At 41.1% G+C, this 27,952-nt stretch overlaps 1 protein-coding gene across 2 annotated transcripts; it reads left to right on the top strand.

Annotated features, from left to right (window-relative positions):
* Positions 1-27,952, top strand: LOC127647100 (sterol 26-hydroxylase, mitochondrial). Of its 2 annotated transcripts, none has more exons than XM_052131198.1 (9): positions 1-145; positions 11,704-11,894; positions 16,329-16,528; positions 18,079-18,276; positions 19,435-19,598; positions 21,296-21,462; positions 24,895-24,976; positions 25,098-25,304; positions 25,567-27,952. In XM_052131198.1, the coding sequence occupies exons 1-9, from the start codon at positions 20-22 to the stop codon at positions 25,681-25,683; spliced, it is 1,452 nt and encodes a 483-aa protein (XP_051987158.1). In that variant the 5' UTR covers positions 1-19; the 3' UTR covers positions 25,684-27,952. The 2 variants fall into 2 exon arrangements, with proteins under 2 accessions (XP_051987158.1, XP_051987157.1); XM_052131197.1 differs by lacking the exon at positions 1-145 and adding an exon at positions 313-766.

Raw genomic sequence — 27,952 nt, 5'->3', positions numbered from 1 at the left:
AATATTAATAGGCTATTTAATGGCAGGTACCTTTTGTGACAACATGCCCCGCTATTTAAAGGGACTGTCAAAAAGTCAACATCGGTTAATAAACAGTAACAGTAGGAAACGGAGAGCAATTTTTATTTTATGCCAAGACTTCAAGGTATGTACCTACACAAATTTACACATGCTCAGGTTTCACAAGATATTTTATTCAGAGACTACTTACCGTACACTTAACTAAAAAACCTGCTTTTTTTTTTTAAGTCTCGGCAGATAAACAAACTCAAGGTGTGGCCGCACTCACCGATTCGCAGGTCGTGTCTCAAAACCTAGTGAGCTGCAGCAGTCCTAGGCAGCATTTTTGGATGATTTTTGAGTATTGGTAGAAGATATTTAATGCCTAATCATGCTGGCTAGGTAGGCAGGCAGCTCACTATACTCTAGGTTTTGAGACACAGACGAAGAATCCCGCCCTGAGTTTGACAAAATATCTGCGACGTTACTGTGCGCAGAGCAATAGTAAAAGATCCCACCAATCATGCTGTCCTCCGCTCTTGTAAGAGCCGATCACTTCGCATCTCGTGTCGCTAGAAAATTCGCGCCAATTCATGAAATAGTCACGCGAACACTGAAGTCGCAAACTAGCGATTTAAACCTGCAGAGCACTTCAGAAAAGACGGGCAAAAACAAAACCATAGATGATCTACCAGGACCCAGTCTGGCCACTACAGTGTACTGGCTCTTCGTGAAAGGATATGCGGATAAAAGTCATGCAATGCAGGTAAAACGTCTTTTTATCCATTTAAATGTTCGACGTAAGTAACGATTAAAACAGCAATAAAGTCGATTCAATATCAACTATTATTGAGAGGTAAAGTTTTTTCTACTCTACACGTCAGGCATAGTTTTACGGAAGAGGATTAGGGCCAAGCAATAATAAAAAAAAAATAAAGCCATCTCGAGATTAAAGTCATTATAATGCGAGATTAAACTCGTTAAATTTCGAGAAAAAAGTCGAAATACAATCTTGAGAATAAACTCATTAAATATCGAGATTAAAGTCATTATAATGCGAGATTAAACTCGTTAAATTTCGAGAAAAAAGTCGAAATACAATCTTGAGAATAAACTCATTAAATATCGAGAATAAAGTTATTATAATGCGAGATTAAATTTAACGAGTTTAATCTCGCATTATAATGACTTTATTCTCGAGATGGTTTTATTTTTTTATTATTACTTGGCCCTAATCCTCTTCCTATAGTTTGGTAACATTTTATATATTTTTATTTTATTTTAAGTCACTACTTAATCAATTGTTTTGTACATTGCTGCATGTTGGACATCCATCAAAATGTAATAATGTTTCTAACCATTTTTGTACATTAGCTAATGATCTGTTATGGATAAACAAATCCATACTTCAATGAATAATAAGTAGCAAAAATATAATGCATCAATGCTTAGAACAAGCTCAAATATAAGACTCACAGCTTTTCTATTGAAATGTATCCATATGTAGCCTTATAATTTTTGTTCATGTTATACATGAAAATGTTTCTAGTGGACTAATAAGCTAATGTTATCCTTCTTTGAATGATCCACAGGGATGGGCGGATCGATACTTCCGATACTGATGTGATATCAAGAATATCGATCCTCACCTAAAAATATCGATTCTGAAGTTTTTTTTTAACAAGTGATCTAATTATTGAGATAACATGCACATTAATGAATCTCATAAGCTTCGAAGTGGAAAATAATAATTATATGAGCTCACCCTTTCAGTCACAGCGCTCGTTCAAAGAGAGAGCAGTGTTTTCCTGAGGTAGGCTAATGACAGAAAAACGAATCGGTTACTAACGTAACCTCGGTTCTCTCTAGATGAGGGAACGAGTATTGCGTAAGATAGCTTACGCTACGGGAAAGATTAATCTTTTCTGAGATATTGAAGCCAAAAAATTATCCTTAATTTTGTATCCATTGTCAACGCAGTGCGGCAGCTGCAGACCTTGAGCGGGCTAGCTAGCGAGCTCATAGGTTGCTCTGCGGCAACTGCTGCAGCCTATAGACGAGCTTGGGCGAACTCGCATCCAATGAGAGGCGTCCGCGCGCTCACTGCATCAAAGCCCGCCAAAATGGGCGTGACTAGAGTGCATATAAGCGTAGTTCGTAGGCTGGAACCCTGGTTTTCATTGAATGAAGCGAAAAATCGCTCGTGGCGCGAGCACGGCCGGTTATGCAATACTCGTTCCCTCATCTAGAGAGAACCGAGGTTACGTTAGTAACTGATTCGTTCTCTTACGAGAGGTTTTCTCGTATTGCGTAAGCTAGCTTACGCTACGGGAACCCTTTGTCAACGCCGTGCGCGCCAAGCATCCACTGCATGAGCCCCAGGGAATTAAGGGGACCCGGGGAGCCCTTGTGAGTGGGGAATTAATATTTGGCCGGCAAGAGTGCGGGCCAGTGTGTGTGTAGTACATAAGCACATAGACAGAGCGGCGGTGCCGGTCTGTGTGGAATGTGTCCCATTAATGCAGCTCACCAGGGGAGCTGTAGCATATTAAACCGCTAGCAGTTTAGCCTGCAGAGCGGGTACTTCCAGATTGTAAAATCTGACAAAGGTGGAGGGGGAAGCCCAGCCCGCTGCCACACATATGTCGTGAATGGAAATCCCGCTGGACCATGCCCACGAGGAGGCCATGACTCTAGTGGAGTGAGGCCTAATGCCTAGCGGGCATGGTAGGTTTTTTGACGCATACGCGGCAGCAATAGCGTCCACTATCCATCTGGACAGTGTCTGTTTCGAGGCGGCGAGACCTTTGGTGCGCCCTCCAAACGAAACGAAAAGCTGCTCAGAGCGTCTGAAAGATGCGGAGCACGCAGTATACAATCTCAGTGCTCTGACTGGGCAAAGGAGATTTGTGTCGCGTTCGCTATCGGATGCTGGCAGAGCCGATAGGGAAATAATCTGTGCTCTGAAAGGAGTACCGATCACCTTGGGGACATAGCCGTGTCTAGGCTTTAAAATGACCTTGGAGTCACTTGGTCCAAACTCCATACACGCAGCGCTGGCAGACAGCGCGTGAAGGTCCCCCACACGTTTAACTGATGACAGGGCAGTCAGAAAAACGGTTTTGAGTGAAAGGTATTTCAAATCCACGGATTCAAGCGGTTCGAAAGGGGGGGCTTTCATAGCTTCGAGAACTACAGAAAGATCCCAGATAGGAACCGATGGGGGGCGCGGGGGGTTCATCCTCCTAGCTCCCCTGAGGAAGCGGATGACCAGCTCGTTTTTTCCCCATGACTGGCCGTGCAGGGGTTCGGCGAACGCCGCGACGGCCGCCACGTACACTTTGAGCGTGGATGGGGATCTGCCCTTATCCAACAGCTCTTGTAAAAACACGAGCAGTGACGACACCCCACATGTCCGTGGGTCCAGGTCTCTGTCGGTGCACCATTTTGAAAACACCGACCATTTGGACGCATAGAGTCTTCTCGTGGAAGGGGCTCTAGCGTGTATGATAGTGTTCATTACTCCTTCTGGCAAAGCGACGGGTAGTCGTTGATCACCCACGCGTGCAGCGCCCAGCGCTCTGGGTGGGGATGCCAGATCGTGGCGCGAGCTTGAGAGAGGAGATCTGCTCTCACTGGGATGGGCCACGGGGCTGTCAGTGATAGCTGCGTAAGCTCCGGGAACCATGTCTGATTCTCCCAGCGCGGGGCTATGAGGAGCACCGAGTGACGCGTTTCCCTGATCCTCTGCATTACCTGTGGCAATAGCGAGACGGGAGGGAAGGCGTAAAGCGGGCGGTTGGGCCAGTCCTGGGCCAGCGCGTCCTCGCTTTTTCGAGAAAAATACTGGGCAGTGAGAGTTCTCTTCTGACGCGAAGAGGTCTATCTCTGCTCTGCCGAATATTTGCCATAATTTCTGGACTGTTTGAGCGTGCAGGGACCATTCCCCTGGGGGAACATTGTCTCTGGACAGTCTGTCTGGGCCGTTGTTCAGGTGGCCTGGCACGTGCGTCACCCTCAGCGAGCGCAGGTGGCCCTGGGACCAACTTAGTATGCGTTTTGTCAGATGGAAGAGGTTCCTGGATCTGACACCGCCCTGATGGTTTAGATAGGATACCACAGATCTGTTGTCCGAACGGACCAGGACGTGGTGACCCTGAATGACCGGGAGGAAGCGCACGAGCGCGTACTCGACCGCTATCATTTCCAGACAATTTATGTGAAGGAGCTTTTCCTGAACTGACCATAGGCCGAAAACCGGCGAGCCCTCGCAGACCGCGCCCCAACCCGTGTTGGACGCGTCTGTCGAGATGACTTTTCCTCGAGATACAGCTCCCATCGTCACTCCCCGCTGATACCATTCGGCCACCGTCCAAGGCTGCAGAGCTGATATACAGGTCTTAGTCACTCTGATCGGCTGGCGGCCTGTGGCCCACGCCCGGCGAGACGCGCGGGTGTTTAGCCAATGCTGAAGCGGGCGCATGCACAGTAAACCCAGCTGAAGTACTGCTGCGGCTGAGGCCATGTAACCTAACACTCTCTGAAATTTTTTCAGAGGCGTGAGGCTGTTCATCTGAAAAGACGCGGCTAGTCGCTGAACGTCGCTGAACGCGCGCGCCGTGTAGATAAGCAAGCTGTCATTGCCACAGAGTCTAGTTCTATTCCAAGGAAAGGAAATTGCCTGACTGGGCTGTAGTGAGCTCTTGGTCCAATTGACTGCAAGACCCAGACTGTTCAGATGACTGAGGAGAACTGTCCTGTGAGACAGAAGCTCCGTATGTGACTGTGCCAAAATCAGCCAATCGTCCAAATAGTTCAGAATTCGCAAGCCCTGACTCCGCAGGGGTGCGAGCGCCGCATCCATGCACTTCGTGAAAGTACGGGGTGCTAAGGACAGGCCGAACGGAAGGACGGTGTATTGATAAACCTGACCGTCGAAGACGAATCTCAAGAATGGCCTGTGACGGGGATTTATCTGAATCTGAAAATAGGCATCTTTCAGATCGAGAGGAATAAACCAGTCCCCCTGGCGCAAATGCGCAAGGAGTTTCCTGATTGTAAGCATTTTGAACGGTCTTTTTGCAAGCACCTTGTTCAAAACCCTGAGATCTAATATTGGTCTGAGGCCGCCGTCTTTCTTGGGGACAAGAAAATAACGGCTGTAAAACCCTGACTTGCTCAGTGAAGGCGGCACTCTCTCTATGGCCCTTTTGCACAGAAGGTTTGCTATTTGCTTCCGTGTTCACAGTAGTTTCGAGCCGCGCCCTGAAGCGGGGAGGGCGGCGATCGAACTGTAGCAAATAGCCCTGTTTTATTGTGCTTAACACCCATTTGCATATCCCTGGGATAGCTTCCCACGCTTTGAAGCGTAACGCTAGAGGGTGAATGGCCGAGTCGCCCTGATTGCCGTACACAACGGGCTGAACAGAATGTGTGAGCGCGCTTATTGTGCTTATGCATGACTGCTCGCAGACAGCAGGGACATGCTGTTCTGTGAGTGACTTCCCGATTGAGATGAATGGGGAAAGAGTCACATCTGTTAAGTGATGCGCGAGCATAGTCACGGGCACGGGACTTACACATAGAGGGGTGTTTGCTGGCCGTGTGACAGAGCGGGCAGAGAGGGGAGCCCGTGCGCGCGTTTATTGACTCTAACACTTGAGCGGGCTGTGCCCGCTTTATGTGAGTGTGCTCTGATAGGAACACGGGAAGTGTAATGCTTGTGTGTAGGGGTGAACACTGGATTGTGGGCACATTTTCTACACATAAGACATGTTTGCTCTCTAATAGGGACACGGGAAGTGTAATGCTTGTGTGTAGGGGTGAACACTGGATTGTGGGCACATTTTCTACACATAAGACATGTTTGCTCTTTACAAGATCTTTTTGTGTCGCCGTGAAAACGGCGTTTGAGTGCAGGCAAGCGGGTAGTATCACCGGCTTGTTGGTTGCTGAATTCACCACTGTAGTAGCCTGAGAGAAGGGGACTGACAGGGGGCGAAGCTTTGATGGTGGTCCGGCCGCGGCGGGACTGAGCCGTCGTTTTTTCAACAAAGCTAGGAGGACTTCGGTTGTTCAGGTTTCAGCGCAATCTTAGGCCGAGGCCTGCGGGGGGGGGGCGGCGGTCTGCGGCGGCTGTCTGAGCGCGATCTGGGGCGGCCGCCCTGTCGACGCTGGGAAGTCTGGCTTTGTTGAGCTGGGCGCTGTGAAGATGCTCGTGCAGGAGGCTGGTTACGTGGGCGGCCTGCAGAGGAGCTAGCGTGGCGAGGAAGGAAGAGATTCATGGCTTGGGTGGCTTTCTGGACTTCCGAAAAACGGTCAACAATGCCACTTACCGCGGAACCGAAGAGATCGGACGGAGAGAGTGGCGCGTTGAGGAACGTGTAGCGCTCAGCTTCTCCCATGTCAGCTAGCGTTAGCCACAGGTGTCTCTCGGTTACAGTCAGCGAGGCCATGCACTTCCCTAGGGCTTGAGCTGCAGCTTTGGTGGCGCGAAGGGCGAGGTCCGTTGTGCTCCTTAGATCTGTAACAGCCTCTGGGTGCCTGCCTTTCTCATCCCATTCCCGAAGAAGGTCCGCTTGGAGGATCTGCAAGACGGCCATGGAATGCAGAGCAGATGCGGCTTGGCCGGCGGCGGAATAGGCGCGGCCAACACAGGCGGAAGTAGTTCTGCAGGCCTTAGACGGGAGCACTGGCTTAGACCGCCATCTCGCGGAGGGTGGGCAAAGGTGTGCTGCTACCGAATGGAAGAGTAGCCCTTCTCGGCGGCGCCGTCCACTGAAGCGTGAGAGGTGGAGACGTGGGATCGAATCCTGGCCGAGAGAGGCGCGTTCCACGATTTAGCGTGGAGTTCCGGCAGGAAGGGAGCGGCCCGGGCCGCGGGCGCCGCGCGGTGACGGCTTTGAAGAAAGCAGCCGTCGAGTCTGTTGGGAGCCTGCTCAGGGGGCGGTGACGACTCGAGCCTGAGGCGGTCGACGGCCTGTGTGAGGCGTATCAGTTCCCCTTCGACTCCGGCGCGGGTCCTGCTGGATTCCTGGGCCGATGAGGAGGCTTGTGACCACTCCTCGCTGTCCAAAGCCATGATGGAACAGCAGCCCTTGTCCTCCGCCTCGCTCTCCGAGGTGGCAGCAGTGCGGCCGCTCGGCGGCAACTGCGCGTCCCGGGGGGGCGGGGAGGGTGAACGCGATGCTCGAGGGAGAGGCTCCGGCGAGACAGTCGCTTCTAAACCCGGTTCCGGCAGCCTTTGGGAGCGGTGCTTCTTCCGGCGCGGCGAAACAGAAGGCGGTGCGGCGGCTTCGGTCCTGAGCGCTTCGAGTCGAGCCCGCAGGGTCGACATCGGAAGCTCCTCGCAGAGGTCGCATCCGCCGTCAGCGAAGGCGAGCTCTGCATGCCCCAGTCCCAGGCAGAGAGCGCAGATGATGTGGCGGTCTCCGGCGCTGAGAGGGGTGCGGCATGAACCGCAGGTGCGAGGCATCTTTAAAAAGAGGCTCGTGCTCTTTTGTGAAGTTCACTGAGGAACTAGTTTGCTTTAAAAAGGATACGTCGCCGGATGGCGTAGCTCGCAGGATGGCTGAAGGTGGCGGCGGCCGGCTTCTTCGAGCGCTGTCCAAGCTTGCTTGATGCCCCTCGAACGGCGACGCGGCTTCTTGCAGTTTCAGAGATGCAAAGAGCTTCACTGAAGAGATGAAAATCAGGGTTCCAGCCTATGAACTGCGCTTATATGCACCCTAGCCACGCCCATTCTGGCGGGCTTTGGGACAGTGAGCGCGCGGGCGCCTCTCATTGGGCGCGAGTTCACGCAAGTTCGTCTATAGGCTGCAGCAGTTGCCGCAGAGCAACCAATGAGCTCGCTAGCTAGCCCGCTCAAGGTCTGCAGTTGCTGCACTGCGTTGACAAATGATACAAAATTAAGGATAATTTTTTGGCTTCAATATCTCAGAAAAGATGAATCTTTCCCGTTACGCAATACGAGAGAACCTCTCGTAAGAGAACCTAAAAGCCAACAAAATGAGCCATAGAACGAGAACAGCAGGATGGACAGCTCTATTTTTGAATCACTGACCAGACAACCCTTGACGGTCAAATAACTAAACTGGAAACATGTTCATTAACAGCCACAGGCTACTAACGTCATCTCAATTGAATAAGAGCTATTTTGGAAATTTTAGGCTACTTTGGAACTTTTAAAACATCAACATCAGACATCAAACAACATCAGCAAATGGACAGCGCTGTTATGTCACAGTATCAAATGGGTAAAAATCAGTTCCATATAGGCATACGTTAAGCAAAAAAAAAAAAAGAAAAAAAAAAATCTGATTGCGCCTCTTCATTTTCATCACCCCTACATCAGTAGGAACAATGAGTCTGACTTTTTGATGTGCACAGGCAACACGAGTGACGGTGACCATTGGCGACTGGATGTGGGTGTGTCCAGTGATGACAAATTTGAGAAATGTTTAACTTTATGCAAATGAAGTGCGACTTTCGGGAGCGACAGCCAATACGAGAGAAGATGGTAGAGCTCACGTGATCCCAATATTTTAATAATAATATTAATTGTAAAGAAACAGTGCTGTTTAGACTCTCCATACACACCACTAGCGACCTAACCACCAGCCAATGGCGAAATGCAGCGACAAATAGCTGCCAGTGTGAACGCAGCTTTAGTATTAACAGAGCAAAAAGTCTGGATTACTCTCTTTTGTGTTTGCAATTCTCTCAGATTTCTGTCCAAAAATTCCAGACTAGAGTGCTTGGCCTCAATGTGATGCCGGAGCTTACAGGATCTCATACGATCATTTGCTAGTACCTCTTTGCAAATAACATATTGTGGCATCGGCGCATCATCGGGACCGGTCCACGAAAATCCCAACTTTAAATATTCGTGATCATACTTCGTCCGTTTTTTGCTTGGCGCAGAATCTGCCTCATCTCCTGTAGAGTTTTGTATTGTAGACATTACAAGCGATCCATTTTACAACACGCATATGCATAACACGCACTTTAACATGCAAGCTAGCAGGACAGATGTATACAGACGTGAACAGCTATGGTTTTTTCCCCTTGCACGCCTCACCAATTGAAAACCTCTGTATTAGAGGTATCGGTATTAGTATCGATAACGGCGATACTGGCCTAAAAGTACTTTAATTGGATCTAAAAGAAAATAAGTGGTATCGCCCATCCCTAGTCCCATTACTGACCCTATTGTTTTATTTTATATACACACACATGTAATTTAGCATATAAGGGTGTTTCTTCAATTTCAGCCACTTTTATGTCCCAGGGGATGATTTTTATTAAGCAAATTTCAGCTTTTTTTCTTTCTGTTGTATGTAGGTTGTTGTATATAAGACTTAGAAACTTAGAAACAAAGTCTTCATCATTTATTTTTGGTACTATTCAAATTTCTTATGTACAGATGTTAATATTTTAGCATTTTAGACTAGTATTAAACTATAAAAATCCATTATAACCAAACAGATTATTACATGTTTAAATTAGGATAATCTAACAAAGAGTGAACAAACATAAACCATTTCGATTACTGATAATGAGCTCTACAAATTTTTCAAACATTTTTAATTAATTACGAATGGCCCACAGTTGGGGTGTCATTTCCAACACACTGAACAATTTTGCCCAAAATAAAGTTTTTTCAAAAGTTAGTGTACTTGTTAACCAAGTCGACAAAAGTGTCCGTGAAGAGCATGCAATGATTTATGAGACAAGTGATGTTTGATGAAAACTAACACTTGTGAGCTAAATAATTTTATTGGGGCTCATTTCCAATCAAGCTGTAATTTTACCAAATTATACAAAAGTTATATATAAGTTAGATTGGATTCTGTTTATTTAAGATACTTAAAATGCTAGCTATAAAATGAGCATTAGCAAGACAAATTAATCAGACTATACTTAAAAGAAGTCCACAGTGCTGAAAGTGCCCAAAGTTTAAGACTCCAGTCAGGTCTCCTAAGCAAACAAATTGGCCCGGTTGTTAGGGAGGGTAGAGTCACATGGTGTAACCTCCTCGTGGTCGCGATTAGTGGTTCTCGCTCAATAAGGCGTGTGGTAAGTCGTACGTGGATGGCGGAGAGTAGCATGAGCCTCCACGTGCTGTGAGTCTCTGCTGTGTCATGCGCAACGAGCCATGTGATAAAATGCGTGGATTGACCGTCAACTGAGACTTGTCCTCCGCCACACAGATTGTGGTTGCTGTGCCACCACGAGGACCTACTAAGTAGTGGGAATTGGCCATACCAAATTGGGAGAAAAGGAGATAAAAAACAAAAAAAAACACACCCTTAAATCTCAAAGGATCAGGAGGTGCTGGGAGCTTATAAACACAAAAGATATTTGTTGAATGAGGAAACAGCATTTTCCTAGATCTCTTGAGATCAGATATCTCAGCATATTTTGTGGGGGTGGTGTTGTACATTGCCTTGTTATCCAAGGGTTGCATTCTCTATTCACTGTTATGTCCTAGAACTAGAGTAAGGCTCTATCATCGAATTTATATTGATCTTTTGAGTTCATAGCAAAATGAAAACATATTTTAACTTTCAGAACTCAAAAATTCCTCCCCATTTATTGGAACTAGTCTACAAAACAGCCCTAAACCCTGTAAACAGCAAAAAGTAGGCCTATCTGAGTGTGGCCTGTGCATGTTAGCTAGTCTGAAAATGTATCTCTTTTAGTTTGAGCGGCCTGTCGTGTAAACTTCTGGCTCAACTGAGGGTATGAAATTTGGGGTGGGACTACATGTTTTGCTAACCAATCACAGATTGTCCCTGTAATAAGTGTGTTAAAAGTCACTTTGAGTAAAAGTGTAAGCTAAATAACAAATGACTAGGGCTGTCAATTGATTAAAATATTTAATCAAATTAATTACATGGTGTCCCGATTAATTAATCACGATATATAAAGATTATACATATTAATATCAATATATAATTATACATAGTTATCTTTAAATATTTAAAAATTATATATATATATATATATATTTATAACAAATATTCAGATGATTAAAATGCATTACATTCTTGTGGAAGAAGAGTTAATCATTGATAAGACAATACAAAAAGCAGCTTTAGAATACAATGTATTGTTTACTACCATATTATTGATCATAAGTCAATCATTGGCATACAGTTCACAGCAATCCATTACACAAGTGAATTTGTCAATCAGTTGGAGATTTATTATGAGGTCTTGTTTAAGAGCCCGTCAGTTTACACCTGCGTCAGACATGCTTGTGTAGCGTCTCGGGTGTGTTCTGTCATAAACATAAAATGTTTAGGTCACTGTGTCAAGTTAAATATAGTTTAATACTCAATCTTTAAACACATATTGAGATCCCTTAGGTCACATTTGCGCTCCTTCAAGTGTTTTGAACGCAAGAACGTAACGCATGTTTGGGTTGTGTGTCTGCTGAATGTTGTTTTCTTCACTGTATAAACTGTGCGTTGCTCATACAGCTGAAATTCACTTACTGCCCTCTGGAGTAAACAGGTGGTACTACAAGCTTGCATTTCTCAGGAATCTTCCCTATTATGGTCCGGGGGCAGTGTGATTAATTGCGTTAATTATTTTAACGCGTTATTTCTTGTCAAATTAATTGCACTGAATTAACACGTTAAATCGACAGCCCTACAAATTACCAATATAAAGTTATTTTTTTCCCCCATTATGCAGGTGGAGCACAAACGCCTGTATGGTCCGATCTGGCGCTCCCGATTTGGGCCCTTTGATGTGGTGAATGTGGCGACAGCAGAACTGATCGCACAGGTGATCCGTCAGGAGGGCATGTACCCAGTGCGGACGGACCTGCCACACTGGAGAGAGTACAGAGACATGAGAGGACAAGCGTATGGACTTCATGTGGAGTATGTGTCTCTTTCTTACACACATATACAGTACATACTACTGGTCTATTACAGAGCCTATTGCCAGAGAAAAAAAAAAACCTAACATGTTTATTTGACTGGTCTTCCTGCCCCAGTTTATGGATTGTCTTCACATTTAAGGCCTATTATCGGCTTTTCACCCAATAATGAAAATTCTGTCATAATTTAGTTACCCTTCTGTCGTTCTAAAGACATATTGTTGTTATTTGTTTTCATGAAACACAAAAGTAGACATTTTTGTAGAATCTTTTTTGCAGCTCTGTCCATACAATGACAGTCACATAGTGACCAGCTCTGAAAGCACATTAAAAGTATCATAAAATGTCTTCTGTAGACATATGAGAGCTTTGTGTGGAAGAGACCAAAATTTTAATGGATATTTCACCCAAAAATGAAAATTTTGACATAGTTTACTCACCACTGTGTTGTTATAACCCTGTATGACTTTCTTTCTTTTTTCTGAACACAAAGGGAGAAATTGTGAAACAATGTTGTGCTCAGTGATGTCACAATGGCAGTTTATAGTGACTACCTCTTCAAGCTTCAAAAGAATGCAAAAGTATAATTCAGAAATCTAATAAATTATTCCATGAGACTCATCATTTTTATGAAAGCATACGATAAGGTTTGGTATGAAACAAACCAAAATCAAATGTATTATTTAGCAGTGTTGTAGTACTTGAGACCGGACTCAGTCTTGTCATGGACTCAACTCATTCTTGACTCGAACTTGAACAAGAAGAGTCCAGTCGAGCCCCTTTTCAAAAAAATATACAGTGTAAAGCTTCGACTGATCTGACAAACATTTTTGACTGACAACAACAGAGATCTTGACATCATGTCCCGTATTTCAATCTGCTGAGTAGAATCAGAACTAGTGATAGCCAGTTCACAATTAAACAATTCAAATGAGTTGGTTCTTTTCAGCAAATTGTCCAAACAGGTTAGCAAAAAGGTCTGAATCAATTGGCTATTCAGTCTGATTTGTTTGTTGGATAAATTTACCTACAGTCAACAAAAGACTGCTTTTTTGAGAGGTAACTTTAAGAAAATTCCAACTTGGTGCTGTTTCTGGTTAATAAGTATTTGTTCACACCAAACGCATTGTTGTATCCACTCATGCTATTTTTTCAGTTTTTTTCTATGTAAACATGCTAAATAGATGTCTTTGACCGTTGCATTATGTATTGCTGTGTTTTTGGCGACTCATGCAGGAATGCCACAATTCTTTTTAAGTTCTTTTGTCAAGTTAAAAAGAACATCAACTGTAAAAATGAGACACCTGTGTTATACTCTTTTCCCTGATAGCACATGTACAATACCCAGACGTCTATTTGTTTTTACATCTGGAAGACATCTATTTTACGTTGTTTGCTCATCTGCAATACAACTATAAGACGTATGTCAATAAGTGTGTTTCGGATGTCAATAAGAAATCCCGCAAATGAGACGTTTATAATTTAGAATCTTTTTAAGATGTTTAGTAGATGTTAGATGCTTTCCAGATGAAAAGATCTAAAACAGATATTTCTGAGACGTACATGTGCTATCTGGGTTTGTTGCACTGCATTGGTCTGAATGGCCTCTAGTCTTTTAGAAATACTTTAGCCATTAGTTACATGAATGCTACACATACTGAAGAAAATACTTCTCAAAATGTCATCAGAATTGAATGGTTTCTGAAAAACATTGTCATATTTAATACATTATTGTTTGGTTTTAGGCCCATTTTAGGTATTGTACATTTGTACTGTATTTAATACATTCATAAAAACTCTTTTCTTAGACTCAGCCTTTACTGTTCTTGACTTGGACTTGACCTTCTCCAGTCTTGGTCTTGACTCATACTCGACCCTCTTCTGATCTCGGTCTTGACTCAAACTCAATCTACTCTGGTCTCGGACTGGACTTGGACTCGGTTGAGCTGGTCTCAACTACAACACTGTTATTTAGTAAAAAGATCCATTGACCGTTGATCTCCTGTCACGTTCATTATAGGGCATGAGAGCAACAGTTCACGCGACATTGAGGCGAGAACAGAACTTACTAAACATGTCTGAAGAGTTTGTAGTCGTAGAATTTATGCATTTCTATGCCCAGCCTTATTTTTTTAAAGTTCACTGTGCACAGAGTTTTCCAAGTGATGCCGAAAATAGAAAACAAGCTATCGATAGAATGTACAGTCGCTCGTCACTGCTGGTTAGGACAAAAACTCTGATTACCATCAAAAATATACCTTTTATCACGTGTCGTTTACTGTCAGGTTAGGACACTGTGTGACTGTGGCTGCTGTAGCCTCGTCTATGTTTAGGTTTGATTTCTGAGTATAAATTGATCAGTTGTTCTCTTCAGACATGTTTAGTAAGTTCTGTTCTCTGTTTTTGGTGTAAAAATAAAAATATAATTTATGAGTGCAAAAAAAAACAAAAAAACCTGGGGGATTGTATACGATTTTGGTACTTAAACCAAATTTAGTGCAAATTTAGTTTTTTGTGTACTCTATTTATAAGAGAGAGATTGAGGAATACTTAAGAAGTGTGGGCACGACTCTTAATAATGGATGAGGTACAGGGGGTGGAATGAGGTTCCGGGTCACTAAAGACCCAAGGAATTTGTTTAAGGGTCAAGCAACATAATATCAAAATATTATAGATTATCCTACTTAAATGCATGTGACATCAAATAAACTAGAGTTGGATCAGTCGTAATCCAAAAAAATAAATAATATATATGTATATATATACACTCACCTAAAGGATTATTAGGAACACCTGTTCAATTTCTCATTAATGCAATTATATAATCAACCAATCACATGGCAGTTGCTTCAATACATTTAGGGGTGTGGTCCTGGTCAAGACAATCTCCTGAATTCCAAACTGAATGTCAGAATGGGAAAGAAAGGTGATTTAAGCAATTTTGAGTGTGGCATGGTTGTTGGTGCCAGACGGGCCGGTCTGAGTATTTCACAATCTGCTCAGTTACTGGGATTTTCACGCACAACCATTTCTAGGGTTTACAAAGAATGGTGTGAAAAGGGAAAAACATCCAGTATGCGGCAGTCCTGTGGGCGAAAATGCCTTGTTGATGCTAGAGGTCAGAGGAGAATGGGCCGACTGATTCAAGCTGATAGAAGAGCAACTTTGCCTGAAATAACCACTCGTTACAACCGAGGTATGCAGCAAAGCATTTGTGAAGCCACAACACGCACAACCTTGAGGCGGATGGGCTACAACAGCAGAAGACCCCACCGGGTACCACTCATCTCCACTACAAATAGGAAAAAGAGGCTACAATTTGCAAGAGCTCACCAAAATTGGACAGTTGAAGACTGGAAAAATGTTGCCTGGTCTGATGAGTCTCGATTTCTGTTGAGACATTCAGATGGTAGAGTCAGAATTTGGCGTAAACAGAATGAGAACATGGATCCATCATGCCTTGTTACCACTGTGCAGGCTGGTGGTGGTGGTGTAATGGTGTGGGGGATGTTTTCTTGGCACACTTTAGGCCCCTTAGTGCCAATTGGGCATCGTTTAAATGCCACGGCCTACCTGAGCATTGTTTCTGACCATGTCCATCCCTTTATGGCCACCATGTACCCATCCTCTGATGGCTGCTTCCAGCAGGATAATGCACCATGTCACAAAGCTCGAATCATTTCAAATTGGTTTCTTGAACATGACAATGAGTTCACTGTACTAAAATGGCCCCCACAGTCACCAGATCTCAACCCAATAGAGCATCTTTGGGATGTGGTGGAACGGGAGCTTCGTGCCCTGGATGTGCATTCCACAAATCTCCATCAACTGCAAGATGCTATCCTATCAATATGGGCCAACATTTCTAAAGAATACTTTCAGCACCTTGTTGAATCAATTCCGCGTAGAATTAAGGCAGTTCTGAAGGCGAAAGGGGGTCAAACACAGTATTAGTATGGTGTTCCTAATAATCCTTTAGGTGAGTGTATATAGATTAGATTACCTTAGAAATATTATCCAAGAGATTTTTACTGATTCCAATTTTAGTCATGTAATTTGTAATCAGTACCAGATTGCAATTATGAAGAAATCTACCTAGTACTGCATATAGACTACTTTTATGATCAGTATGAACTTCAACTGTCATATGGAAAGAGCTACATAAAGATTATTAAAGCCATTCCACTTTTGTGTTCCTTGGAAATAATAACAACATATGGGTTGGGAACAACATCAGGGTGAGTAAATAATGGCAATTACATTTTTTGTGACTATTAACTATTTAACTATAAATTTTTATATCTTACATTACCATTTATTGGCCTTATGTCTCCAGCTTGTATAAAGTGTATTACATGTTTGGATTTTTATGGGATTTTGTTTTTAATTTCTTTGTAATTGACCCGTCTGAAATCTTTATTTCTGTGTCTCTCAGTACAGGCCCTGACTGGTATCGCATGCGCAGTGCCCTAAACCCTAAGATGCTCATTCTGAAAGAAGTATCTGCATATGCGCCCATCATTCACGAGGTTGTGACTGATCTGTTACAGCGCTTGGAGCTCTTGCGTCTGCGCAGTCAGGACCATGTCACCATCAATGATCTGGCTGCTGAGCTCTACAAATTTGGTTTTGAGGGTGTGTATGGCCTTGTATACATCTGGTATTAACATCCGCCTCAGGTGATCCAATCATGCCTCCTGATACCTTCTGATGAAAGTTTCTGTATATTATTTCCAAAGTGCACACATTCGTATTGTGATGCGTTGTCTTTTTTTATGTCAGATCTTTGCTGATTTTGTTAAAGTAAAAGTAACAGTAAGTATGTTGTTATTGATATTTTAAAATTAGTATTTGCTGAATTTAAGCAACTTGTGCGTGCTTACAATTTTTATAATTATTTTATAGAAAAATCATGTTAAAACGTATCAAATATGATACAATAGGCTTTTGAGGTATATGTATATTATTACATTACATTCATGCCCACCACAATAAAAAAAACAGCTTTGAAAATACTGACATATAATTTTATAAGATATATTTAAAGTAGCAACTGATACGTATTTTTATATGTGCTGTCTGCTCTGTCATTATAAAGATATCATTCTTTAAATATATATTGTTTTACAAGCTATTATGATGTCATCCTACTGAGACCGACACACACACACACACACAAAAAAATATAATTACACTTTTTTTAAAGGTGCTATATGTAAGATTGACAACAAGGTGGGTACAAAATATTGGAGCAAAAATGGAGACTTGAAGCTCATGCGGGTTGCCAGAATGTTGACATGCCAATAAGCCAACTCAGCATCCGTTTAAAAGGATTTCTGGGCTTTAAGCTGTCTCCATCTTCCAAAAGCTTCTCCAGTATTTATCCTTGTTTTACTACACCTCTGGACATGGTGGGTTTTAGACAGGTGGAATCTGTTATCTCTGATCCAGTTCATTTGGTGGCTTCCATGGCTGCAGCACGCAGTGTTGTTTGCCCTGCAAACTTGTTCAAATCTGGCAACCCGGTGGTGTTGATATACTATTAGTGATTGGGCAGGGGGTTGGATCACACAGGCCAAAACATAAACAGAAATTCCGGCCCAGAATGGAAATTTCAAAGTAGAATATACTGTCTGTAGCATTGTTATCGGAGAAGCCAGTACATTAACTTAGCATGTTTATATTAACTTAGCATTATACTTAGCATAATGACTTATTATGGAAATCATATGATTTAATACAGTAAAAATATTACATATAGCACCTTTAAAAATCTGTATAGTGTTTGGTGCATAAAAAAAGGTGAATTTCATTCATATTTGATTTGATTTGCTGAATTGTAATCTCATACATTTCTATAGACCAAGGAGAGAATGCTGTCATGGCCAAGCTCCCAAACATTTGGTATCTTTAAAAAGCCGAGGATGTCCTCTTAAGATACCCCAAGATTTACTACTGTGGAATGAATGTGCTAAGAGAACCTTAAATATCAAAATAAAAAGATATTATCTATTTATTTCCCCAAGAAAACGAAAATATTTTCATTTAGTTTTTGTTTTAGTTTTCGTTGACGATAAAATAACTCCGGATATAGATGGGCTTTATTATCATGGAGCTGTTTGCAGTGATCTTTGGAAATAAAGTCTAATCTATTTTTATACTGACACTTTTTTTTCTCTTTTCAGGAATCTCCTCAGTCCTATTTGAAACGAGGTTAGGTTGTTTACAGGAGGAAATTCCCACAGCCACACTGCGCTTCATATCTGCCGTTAATGACATGTTGACGCTCTCGGAGAGTGTGCTATTCTTCCCACGCTGGACACGTCACATTCTTCCGTTCTGGAAACGGTTTGTCCAAGCATGGGACGACTTGTATGACGTAGGTATGCTGAGGCGGGGCATGTTCACCAGAGGGTTTAAAAGCATAAATGTAAAGCTTTTATTTACAGATACATTAATTGGTTATTTGATATTTAAGCTATAGAGTTGTTTGCTGTCCAAATAGTTGTCGAAATTAGGACTACTATTCTCAGTAGATGAACTGCTGCAGAGAGTTCACTGAGGGTGGAATTCACATTAGAACAGAGGTCTTGTGGTCAGTGCAAGTACTTTGATGCTCATGGGACACCAGTACTCAAGTCCATTGTGGGTACCATTCCCATTCCCCTTTATCACTCTCCCTTTGATTTCCGGTTTCAATGCAGAATGTGTCAAAATGCCACAAAAAAAAGACCCACTTTATATTAGGTATCTAACTACTATGTACTTTGATACAACGTACTTATTATGAACATACAGTTGTTGCATTGTACATACATTCAAATTACCTGCATTTATTTACATCTGTAATTACATTGTTAACCTTACCCCAATCCTAAACCTAACCCTACCCAAACTCTTACCATAAACCCTAATCTAAACCCGAACCCTACCCCTCAACCAACCCGTACCTCAACCTCAGTAGAAGCAAATGTGAATCTTGTGAGAATTTTGCAGAGTAACATGTAGTTACACAATAAGTACATGGTATTACTTTTATTGCTTGTCAGCATCGCTTTATCGCATCATGCTTGCCTGTTTAGGACACAGTGTTAACCATTCTACCAACAGTATCATGCTATATTTCATATTTTAAATGTTTATTTGTGGTGCAAATGTCCCATAAGTTTAATTTGTAAGTGCATTACAATAAATGTTCTTTTAAATATCATACTGTTTTCTTTGTTTTGACAAACTGAGGGATGTGTCGAAATATTTTCTGTGGCAATCGTCAACTGTCGAAAGGGCTTAAATTGTATTTAACTCAGAAGTTGCTAAGGAAAACACATTTATTCTAAATGAATGCATGTTTGACATACATCTGATATGGTGGAGTTGAAAAACAAATCAGATTGGGAAACAGCAGCATAACCCAATGCCATTTCTATCGCTCTCTCTCTCTCGTGTGTGTGTGTGTGTGTGTGTGTGTGTGTGTGTGTGTGTGTGTGTGTGTGTGTGTGTGTGTGTGTGTGTGTGTGTGTGTGTCTTCTTCTGTTGTTCAGCCCGACATTTGATTGACAAGAAGGTGAAGCACATACAAGCTCAGATTGAGCGTGGAGAGCAGGTGGAGGGCATGTATCTCACATACCTGTTGTCCAGCAAAAAACTCAGCTTAGCAGAGGTGTATATCAGCATAACAGAGCTTCTGCTGGGAGGCGTGGATACGGTAAGAACAAAGAGGAAGTACAGTAGATCAAGCAATGTATTTTGCTGTTAATCAGAAATTATTCATGTTACAAAAACGAGAAAGTAGTTATGTTACAGAGGTAGTTAAAAGACAAATCTCTGTTTCAAAACTTAGAGAGATTGCATTGGAAAATAAACCTTACTATTGATTTCAATAGAATATGATGTTAACATAAATATTTAATATTTTTAAATATATAATAATTATATAATAAATAATAATTTTTTCTTCTTTTTCCACTTTGTTTTTTTTTTCCACCGAGCTTGTTTCAATGCATCCTGTGATTGCATTCTCTGTAAAGGATACAATGTTTTCGTTTGAATTGATAATTTTTTTACCATCACAAAAATGCAGAATGAGACATTGTTTGCAAGAGCTTTTAATGTGGAGTTCATAGCAGCGCTTGACACTGGTGTTGATGCCCTGACATGAATCATGAAAATGGCTTCACGATTTCTTTAGCAAAGAGGATAGGCACAGTCTGTGGAGGATCAAAGTTTAAGTGATTTAATTCGCATTGCAATGAATCAACCTATGGTTGCATATGTAACGTTAGCCAGCTGGTAGGTAGCTGTGCAGTGTGTAAACCTCACTCCCCTGGCCTCAAGGGGTGCATTAGCGACTGACGCTAGAGGCTGTAACCTTTAGCTGCCTCGTTAGCGCCTGCCTCCCATGCCAGAGACGCCAGTTCAAATCCCACTCGGAGCGGGTCGAGACACGTAGTTCTTTCAGTTAGTCAACTTCCCACTTAGATTTTGCAAAACATTGAATTTTACTTGAATTAGTGCTGTTTTAGTGCATTTCTGTCTTTATACTGTGGAATGTTTTGTTTGGAAAATGTAAATAATGCACACATTTTACATATTGTTTTGTTTTCTTTCCTAAGAATGAAATAAGTTTGACAGGAAAATAAGTATACAGTAACATTTTCAAACTTTCAAAATCTGTGATTAATTGTGATTAACGATGAAAAAATATGCAATTTAATCTAGATTAAACATTGTAATCGACTTATATCACTAGTTTTCAAACAAAACCATATTAGTGTGGATGTGACCTTAGGTACAAAATTAGGTATCTTAGAAGGCAGCATAATCATGTCTAAATTGCCTTAAAATGAGTTTTGTTGGAACAGAGCCATACGCACACACACACACACACACACACACACACACACACACACACACACAAAAGCCATTTATTCTCGACCTTGATGTATGTGGATATGTTCTGAAACTTATACTGATTCTAGTTTTTCAGCAGAGCCATATGCACAGTTGTACACACACAGAAGCCATTTATTCTCAACCTTGTTGTCTGTAAATAAGTTATAATATTATTCTGATACTATAATTGATTGGTTGTTTATGACCTTGAATCTGAGTCTGTCAAGGTGAACTGCTGCTGTTTAATTGTGCCTCACATTTATCGATACAGACAGGGATGATAACCTGCAATGCAGCATTCCTTGTTGTTGTCTTGACCTGTTTCCGTGCACTTTATTATGGCTTTGTATTGAAAACGAGAGAGTACATTCTAGCCCACCCTCTTACCTCTTGGGCATAATTAACTTAACTAATCTGTGTCTATAGCGTAAAATCAGCTGAGGTCTATGAATAGATGATCTGACAATATATTTTACAGTCTTTTCTCTCTGTATTCTTTGTCCTGGACAGACATCGAACACACTGTCATGGACCTTGTACCACCTTGCACGTGACGCTGAGGTACAGAAACGGCTCTATGACGAGGTTGTCATGGTGTGTCCAAACAAAGAGCTGCCCACGGCAGACCACCTGACCAGGATGCCCTACATGAAGGCGGTTATCAAAGAAACTCTCAGGTAGGGGAATTCACCCTAGCATCACCTTGTATTCCCTTTTTTAGCGAAGCCTAGTGAGTTGTAGTGCTTTTTGTGTCTCATCTTTTTCTTTAATTTAACACCAACCAATGAAAGTTGTTGTGGTATCTTAATGGTGTTTTAATATTTTATAATTCATCAAATATAAATTAGGTTTAACCTTCTGAGACCCAAGCGTGACTGCTGTGTGCATTTTCTATTTCCCTTTTGATTTGTAAATAGTAGCACCTAATAAACTGTCACGGTCTCGCTCACCTGCACTGTGTTTCGTGTCGTCTGCAGCGTGTTTCGTGTCGTCTGCCCCGTGTTTTCCGTTTCACCTGTCACTAGTCACGTCCATGTCACGCTCCCTTGTTGTCCACTCCGTGTTTTCTGTTTTACCGCTCACGCTTCCTGTCATGTCTTCCTTGTTGTCCGCCCGTGTTTCACTGTCTTCGTGAAAACTACACTTCCCTTCCCGTCGTTTCCGGCCCTGTCAGTGTGTTATTGTCCGCACCTGTCTGTCATTTTGTCATTACCATCACTCTTTATTTAAACCCTGCTGTTTTCCCTTCCGGTTGTCGTGCGTTGACGTTCCATGTCTCCGCGTATGTCTCGTTTGACTCTCTCTGTTCGTGTTCCCTGCCAGTCTGTCTGCTCGCTCGAGGTTACCCTGTTCTCTGTCTGTCCATCCGAGGTTACCCTGTTGTTCTCCAGTACTTAGCTTGCCTTTCTCCCATCGTGGATTTTGATTTGTTCCAGTGTTTTGTTTCTTTTGTGCTAATTCAAATAAAAGCCGCACTTGGATCCACACCCCCGTCTACCTTCTCCTATTTCCACACATCATAACATAAACAAGCAAAAATGTTTTCAAGAATTCTAGAGCAAATAGTTTTCCTTACAATAGATGGCAACATATGTGGACAGCGGGACTAAGTTGTGAAAATGTAAATAATACCAAGCTATAGAAAGTCATTTATTTTCATCATAATGTTTATGTTTCCAGGAGTGTTGGTTGTTAATTTTTTTAGACATTACAGACATTACATCAAAGATGAAATGGCAAAGTAATGGCCGGCATTATCCAATTAATGCCAACCATGTTAAAATAAAATGTACTTTATACATTCCTAATATATGTACTGATTACATTGTCTGCCATACATGTTGAGTGGTTCAAACATTATCTGCAGCCTGAAACTGAACTATTGGTCAGATTTTAGTAGTGAATGCACTTAGCTGCATAGAGAGCTATAAGATGCTCCCTTGCACACTATTTTTCAGTGTGCTGTCTGTCTGCACTGGTCTTAGAACAGTTCTAAATGCACCTTATTTTAAAGGGTGTAAATCTGATGTTTCATCACGATACAATCTTGTATCGATTCTCTTGACCTGCAATCCGATATTTGCCGATACTTCAAAGTCTGCTGTGATACGATTCGATTCAAGGGCCTGAGATCGATATTCCGATATTATCTTCGTTTTTTTTTGCTATATATTTTTTTGCGATATTATCTTCCTCAAATGCAATCAAAATATAATTTGATTATTTTATTCAGCTATCTGTATACACATTTGGGATGTCCACAACAAAATAAGGTACTTCAGATGTTGAAAACAATTATACAGATAAATAATATAAAAAATAAAGTCACACACAAGTGATCACTCGTTTGATGACAACTAATGTTTTAGTTTAGTCCAATTCAAAATACTTACATACCCATGACTTGTTTCCAACTATCCATGCTATCCACGGTTTTCAAATTCTGTTACAGTTAACGGATAAATGTTAGTATGGGTGTTGATGTGTAGATGTTTAAAATCTAAGAACGTATGATGGAGCTGAGCAGGTGTTTCTTTCCCTTATTAGTGCCGTTAAGAATGTCGGCGTTGTCATGATGTTTCACATGGTTGAACTTCTCCATGGTACTTTAAAATAGCAAATTCTCAAAAAAAATGTAAATGGGTCACATGCGCAATGATATCAATGAAGCCTGAATTAGTCGCGCATGTGAGCCGCTCTGCGTTTGTCATGAGAGCTCACATTTTAAGGAGTGCCCAGTTGATGAGACGCATTGATTCGCTATGTGAAAATGCACAGTGAATATAGCATTTCTAAGGAAAAAATGCACTAAAATACACATTAGTGTACATTATGTTTAGCAGCATGGTGTTTTTAATGGCATATCGGATGAAACTAGAGACTCTAATCTTTTGATTCAAACAGGTTTCAATGTATAAACTTAATTAGGTTTCTTACCAGATGTAGTTTTGTTAGCGTTTCTTCCAAAGACGAACTCCACTGTGGTCGGCACCATGTCACAAGACTCCATGCGTCGAAAGTTGAACCCTTTACTGACAGCACAGGGTCTCCTGAACTGAGATCAGTCGGTTTTAATAAATTTGAATTATGCATTGCGTGTATCGAAGCCTAAATACAACGTCCAAACCTGTATACGAGGGGTTGCATGAGGATAAATGTCAATGAGATAAATTTAAGGTAACATTTTTAAATCTGTGAGAATTGTTTGATAAAAGGATGGTGAAGTTTTAGAATCTGCATGTACTGATTGAGAAATTGAGGGAAGAGTTTTTTAGTCTTTGGCCCTACATTTTTAGTTATTTGAGTAAAGTTTATAAACTGAGGGTACAGATTTACAAATAAATACAAGTATTTTAAAATTGTCATTTAGTTATATATATAAATGAATTACATTTTTATTTTATATATATATATGAAATGAAATTAAAACAACAATAAAAATTCAAACATAGAAGTAAATAAAGAAAAAACAAAGTAATTATTCACACATACATATACATATCAAATATATTGTAATTTAAAAATGCCTTTAAATGTTTTTTTATAAATGTGGATTATTTTTATTATTTTTCCCATTCTTACATAACACACACTTTACATTTACATTTATGCATTTGGCAGGCGCTTTTATACAAAGCGACATACAGTGCACTTATTACAGGGACAATCCTCCTTGAGCAACCTGGAGTTAAGGGCCTTGCTCAAGGACACAATGGTGGTGGCTTGTGGGGATCGAACCAGCAACCTTCTGATTTACAGTTTAGTGCTTTAGCCCACTACACCACCACCACTTTGCAAAGCCTACATGACATTTGTGACATGATCACAAAACAATCTGCACTGAAATGAGCCCTGTAAACTGTTCAGACCCTGTTAAAAATAAACTTAATTTGTGCTGATATGCAGATTAGCAGGAGATAGTACACACTGTCAGGACTTTAACACATGTATGGTTAGTTATTCTGGTGTTCAGAATTATTGACTTATTAATTGACTTAAATTTAGGCTCTTATATGTTCATGTATTTTATCAGAATTGTAGTTATTTTGGAATGAGACATTTTTGCAGCTTGGCTCCAATTTCTCATGATATGACCCCTTTAAACATAGGATGTATCCTGTTGTCCCTGGTAATGGACGCTTGACTGTGGACACAGAAGTAATTGTGGATAATTATTGGTTCCCTAAGAAGGTATCCACAAGTTGTGTCACACATACATGTACAAACAGTCTGAAATAGTATGGTTAACTCTACAGTATGTCTAATTAAATACCTAATATCCTAACTCCAGTGTTTGTGTTCTCTTTCACAGACACAGTTCCATCTCTGTCACTACGCTGTGAGTCACGATGAAAGTGAGTTTCCAGATGCGGAATGGTTTGTTCCAGAGCGCTGGCTGAGGGGGAACCCGTCTCGCTCTCAGCATCACCCCTACAGTTCAATCCCATTTGGGGTTGGCGTGCGGGCCTGCGTGGGAAAGAGGGTGGCAGAGCTGGAAATGTACTTTGCTCTGTGTAGAGTGAGTATGACCCATTTGCACATATTCTGTAGGTTCCATTTTACACACTTTATTCAAAATATTCTGTGTTAGCCAAGAACAAAAGCAAAAAAAATCAATAGATCTCTCGTAAGCATAAATAGTTTTTTACCAGTCTATGTACTCATATCTGTGTCTTATTAACTAATGTGAAGATTATGTTTAAACTTCAGGTATCTCAGACATTTTGCTATAGTTATCTCTCTGTGTCATAAATTTAATCCTTGGCCTTTTGATCCTGCAGTTGATGCAACATTATGAGGTCAGAGCCGAGAAAGGTGCCCCACTGACACAGCCCAAGACCCGAACCTTGCTCATTCCCTCTAAACCCATTAACCTGCAGTTTATCCCTCGGGCCTGAAGAGAAACCACCAAGAAATCTGTTTTTCTAATCAAATTAGCACTCTTTATTTTAGTTGTGATGAATTTAGTTTTGCCATCTATTCCGGCAGGGCCTTACCCACAAATGTCTATATAGGGTAGAAGATGAAAATGAAAAATCAAATATTTTAAAAGATTGTTACAGCTGAGGTCTTGGATTGTCTTTTGCCTAGCTTGTTTTTGCCAAGTTTGGTTCTATGCAGCAGAACACTGTGTGCCTTGCAATCTTGTAAAAGAGACAAAGACCTTTTGTCTATGTGCTTGTGACATTGTCTCACTCTGTAAAACCAAGCTCTTTAGCGTCTGATCGAGAAGAAACAGCATTTTTTGCTTCTTTCACAATATTTTATAATTACATTGTGGATCCAATATGTTATTCATAGTATTTTATACTGAGATTATGAACATCAGTCAAATCATGATCAATGGAAATATTAATAATTTGGAAATACACTTTTACCTTTTTTAATGGTCATAGAGGGAGGAAAAGTGAAAGATGATATATTTTGTGGAGATGTTTTTTTTTTTTTGGAGCATTGTTGAAAGCTAGGGACAGAAATGCTTCTATTTTTTATTTTTCTAATTTAACACAGGGGTTTCATTACAAATTATATCAACCGCATAACAGTTTGAGGGAAACTTTTAATTGAAAAATGTACCTTTTGCTCTCAAGTCCTGCACTCCAGCTACGATGGACTTCACAAGTTTGCGGAAAACCTGATGATCTGTGTTATCTCAGTCTGATTTAAGAATGTTCCAAAGAGCATTCTGTGTGCTTAGAAACAAGGAAATCTGAACTTTTGCACAGAGTTAGCGTGTCACAAATTTTCTGACATTTGATTAGTGCCCTAGAAATAGTGGCCTCTAACCACAGCCTCCACAGTTTTAGCAATAAATGCTTATATGCTAAAATGAGAACTTTCCTGACCCATGACTTTTATTTAAAAGATTTGGATTATTTGTCTTCTTAATGTATACATTTTGGATGGTTTATACATACTTTTTATTTATTTTATTTCTTAATTTTTTCCCTTCACCTTTACTTGTCTTTATGATTGTATTCATACATTGTTTGATCATAATGAACATGTATATTGAAAAAACGGCACAGTTTTACCACCATTTCTGGACTTTTCAGACGGTCCCTTACCCACCGAATTTTCCAATTTATAGTCTGGAACGATTTCACCGTGATGCCATCTGACCAGCTTAAATACGAGACAAATCGCATCCTGTATTGATTTAATATCAATATTAGGGTGGCAACCATGGTTCGAATTACGTGGGAGCCAGTGGGAGCTGAGCTCCCATAGAGAGAGGATGAGCTCCCATGAAAGCAGTAAAATCATACACCTGTGGGGGTCTCTAAAAATCATCAGCACCATTATTTTAAATTACAAATAAAGCATTTTTTTCCTTCAATATATTCCTTCAATGTTTATGTTAACCCTTTTGCACGTATGATCATACCATCAGTAGCAACAGGGTGATATAAGGTGGTTTATTATTGTCGTTTCTCTACTCCTGTATTAATAAACATTGAAATCAAAAGAATCAAGTGCAGTGTTCAGCAATTATCACACACACCACGCCTGCTTATAGGCTACTTTTTTTTTTTTTAAGAGACCCCCACAAAGATGAAATCATAATTCGAACCCAGGTGGCAACCCTAAGCTGATCATCAGAACATAATACCGGGACATTGAATGTTTTCCACAGTCAAATATGACACAATAATTCTGCAAAAATATATGGTCATAATTTTATCCAAATCTATTTAAAGGCATTGTTTATATGGAGCCAGAAATATGACAAAACAATTTGAATTTAAATTGTGTAAATTTGAATTATAGACATTTGAATTGGAATTATAAGTGTGATTTTGCCAAATTTAATTACGTTGTATTTTAAATAGGTTTGAATTAGAATTTTTTAAACTCCAATCCTGGACATTTCATATTTAACCAAATTGAATAGGCCTAGTTTTTTATGGCACAATTTTATAAATATGTATTTTCAAACAGCACATAAATACACTATACATACAGCTTCAGATTTTCAAGATGAAGAAGAAATTTAGATATTCAATATTCTAAAATTCAAACCGCAGGAAGTGGGTCAGAAATCAAGCTTTCGTGTTCCACAGGGAAGAGTAGAGGGTCTCGGAAATGTCGAACGGAGCATTTTGGCCAATTACAGGTCGAGGTGCAATAATTCTCTGGCGCGATCGTGATTCAAAAGGTCGCCAT

The sequence above is a fragment of the Xyrauchen texanus genome, chromosome 7, assembly GCF_025860055.1.
Source record: "Xyrauchen texanus isolate HMW12.3.18 chromosome 7, RBS_HiC_50CHRs, whole genome shotgun sequence".
NCBI lineage: Eukaryota > Metazoa > Chordata > Actinopteri > Cypriniformes > Catostomidae > Xyrauchen > Xyrauchen texanus.
The sequence above is the reverse complement of the archived record's forward strand: the minus strand, read 5'-3'. Positions and strand labels throughout refer to the sequence as shown.

Coding starts and splice junctions, on each gene's coding strand:
- LOC127647100 (XM_052131197.1), top strand. CDS start 524: ATGCTGTCCTCCGCTCTTGTAAGAGCCGATCACTTCGCATCTCGTGTC. Junction 767..11,703: donor ATAAAAGTCATGCAATGCAG/GTAAAACGTCTT, acceptor CCCATTATGCAG/GTGGAGCACAAACGCCTGTA. Junction 19,599..21,295: donor TGCTGGGAGGCGTGGATACG/GTAAGAACAAAG, acceptor TGTCCTGGACAG/ACATCGAACACACTGTCATG.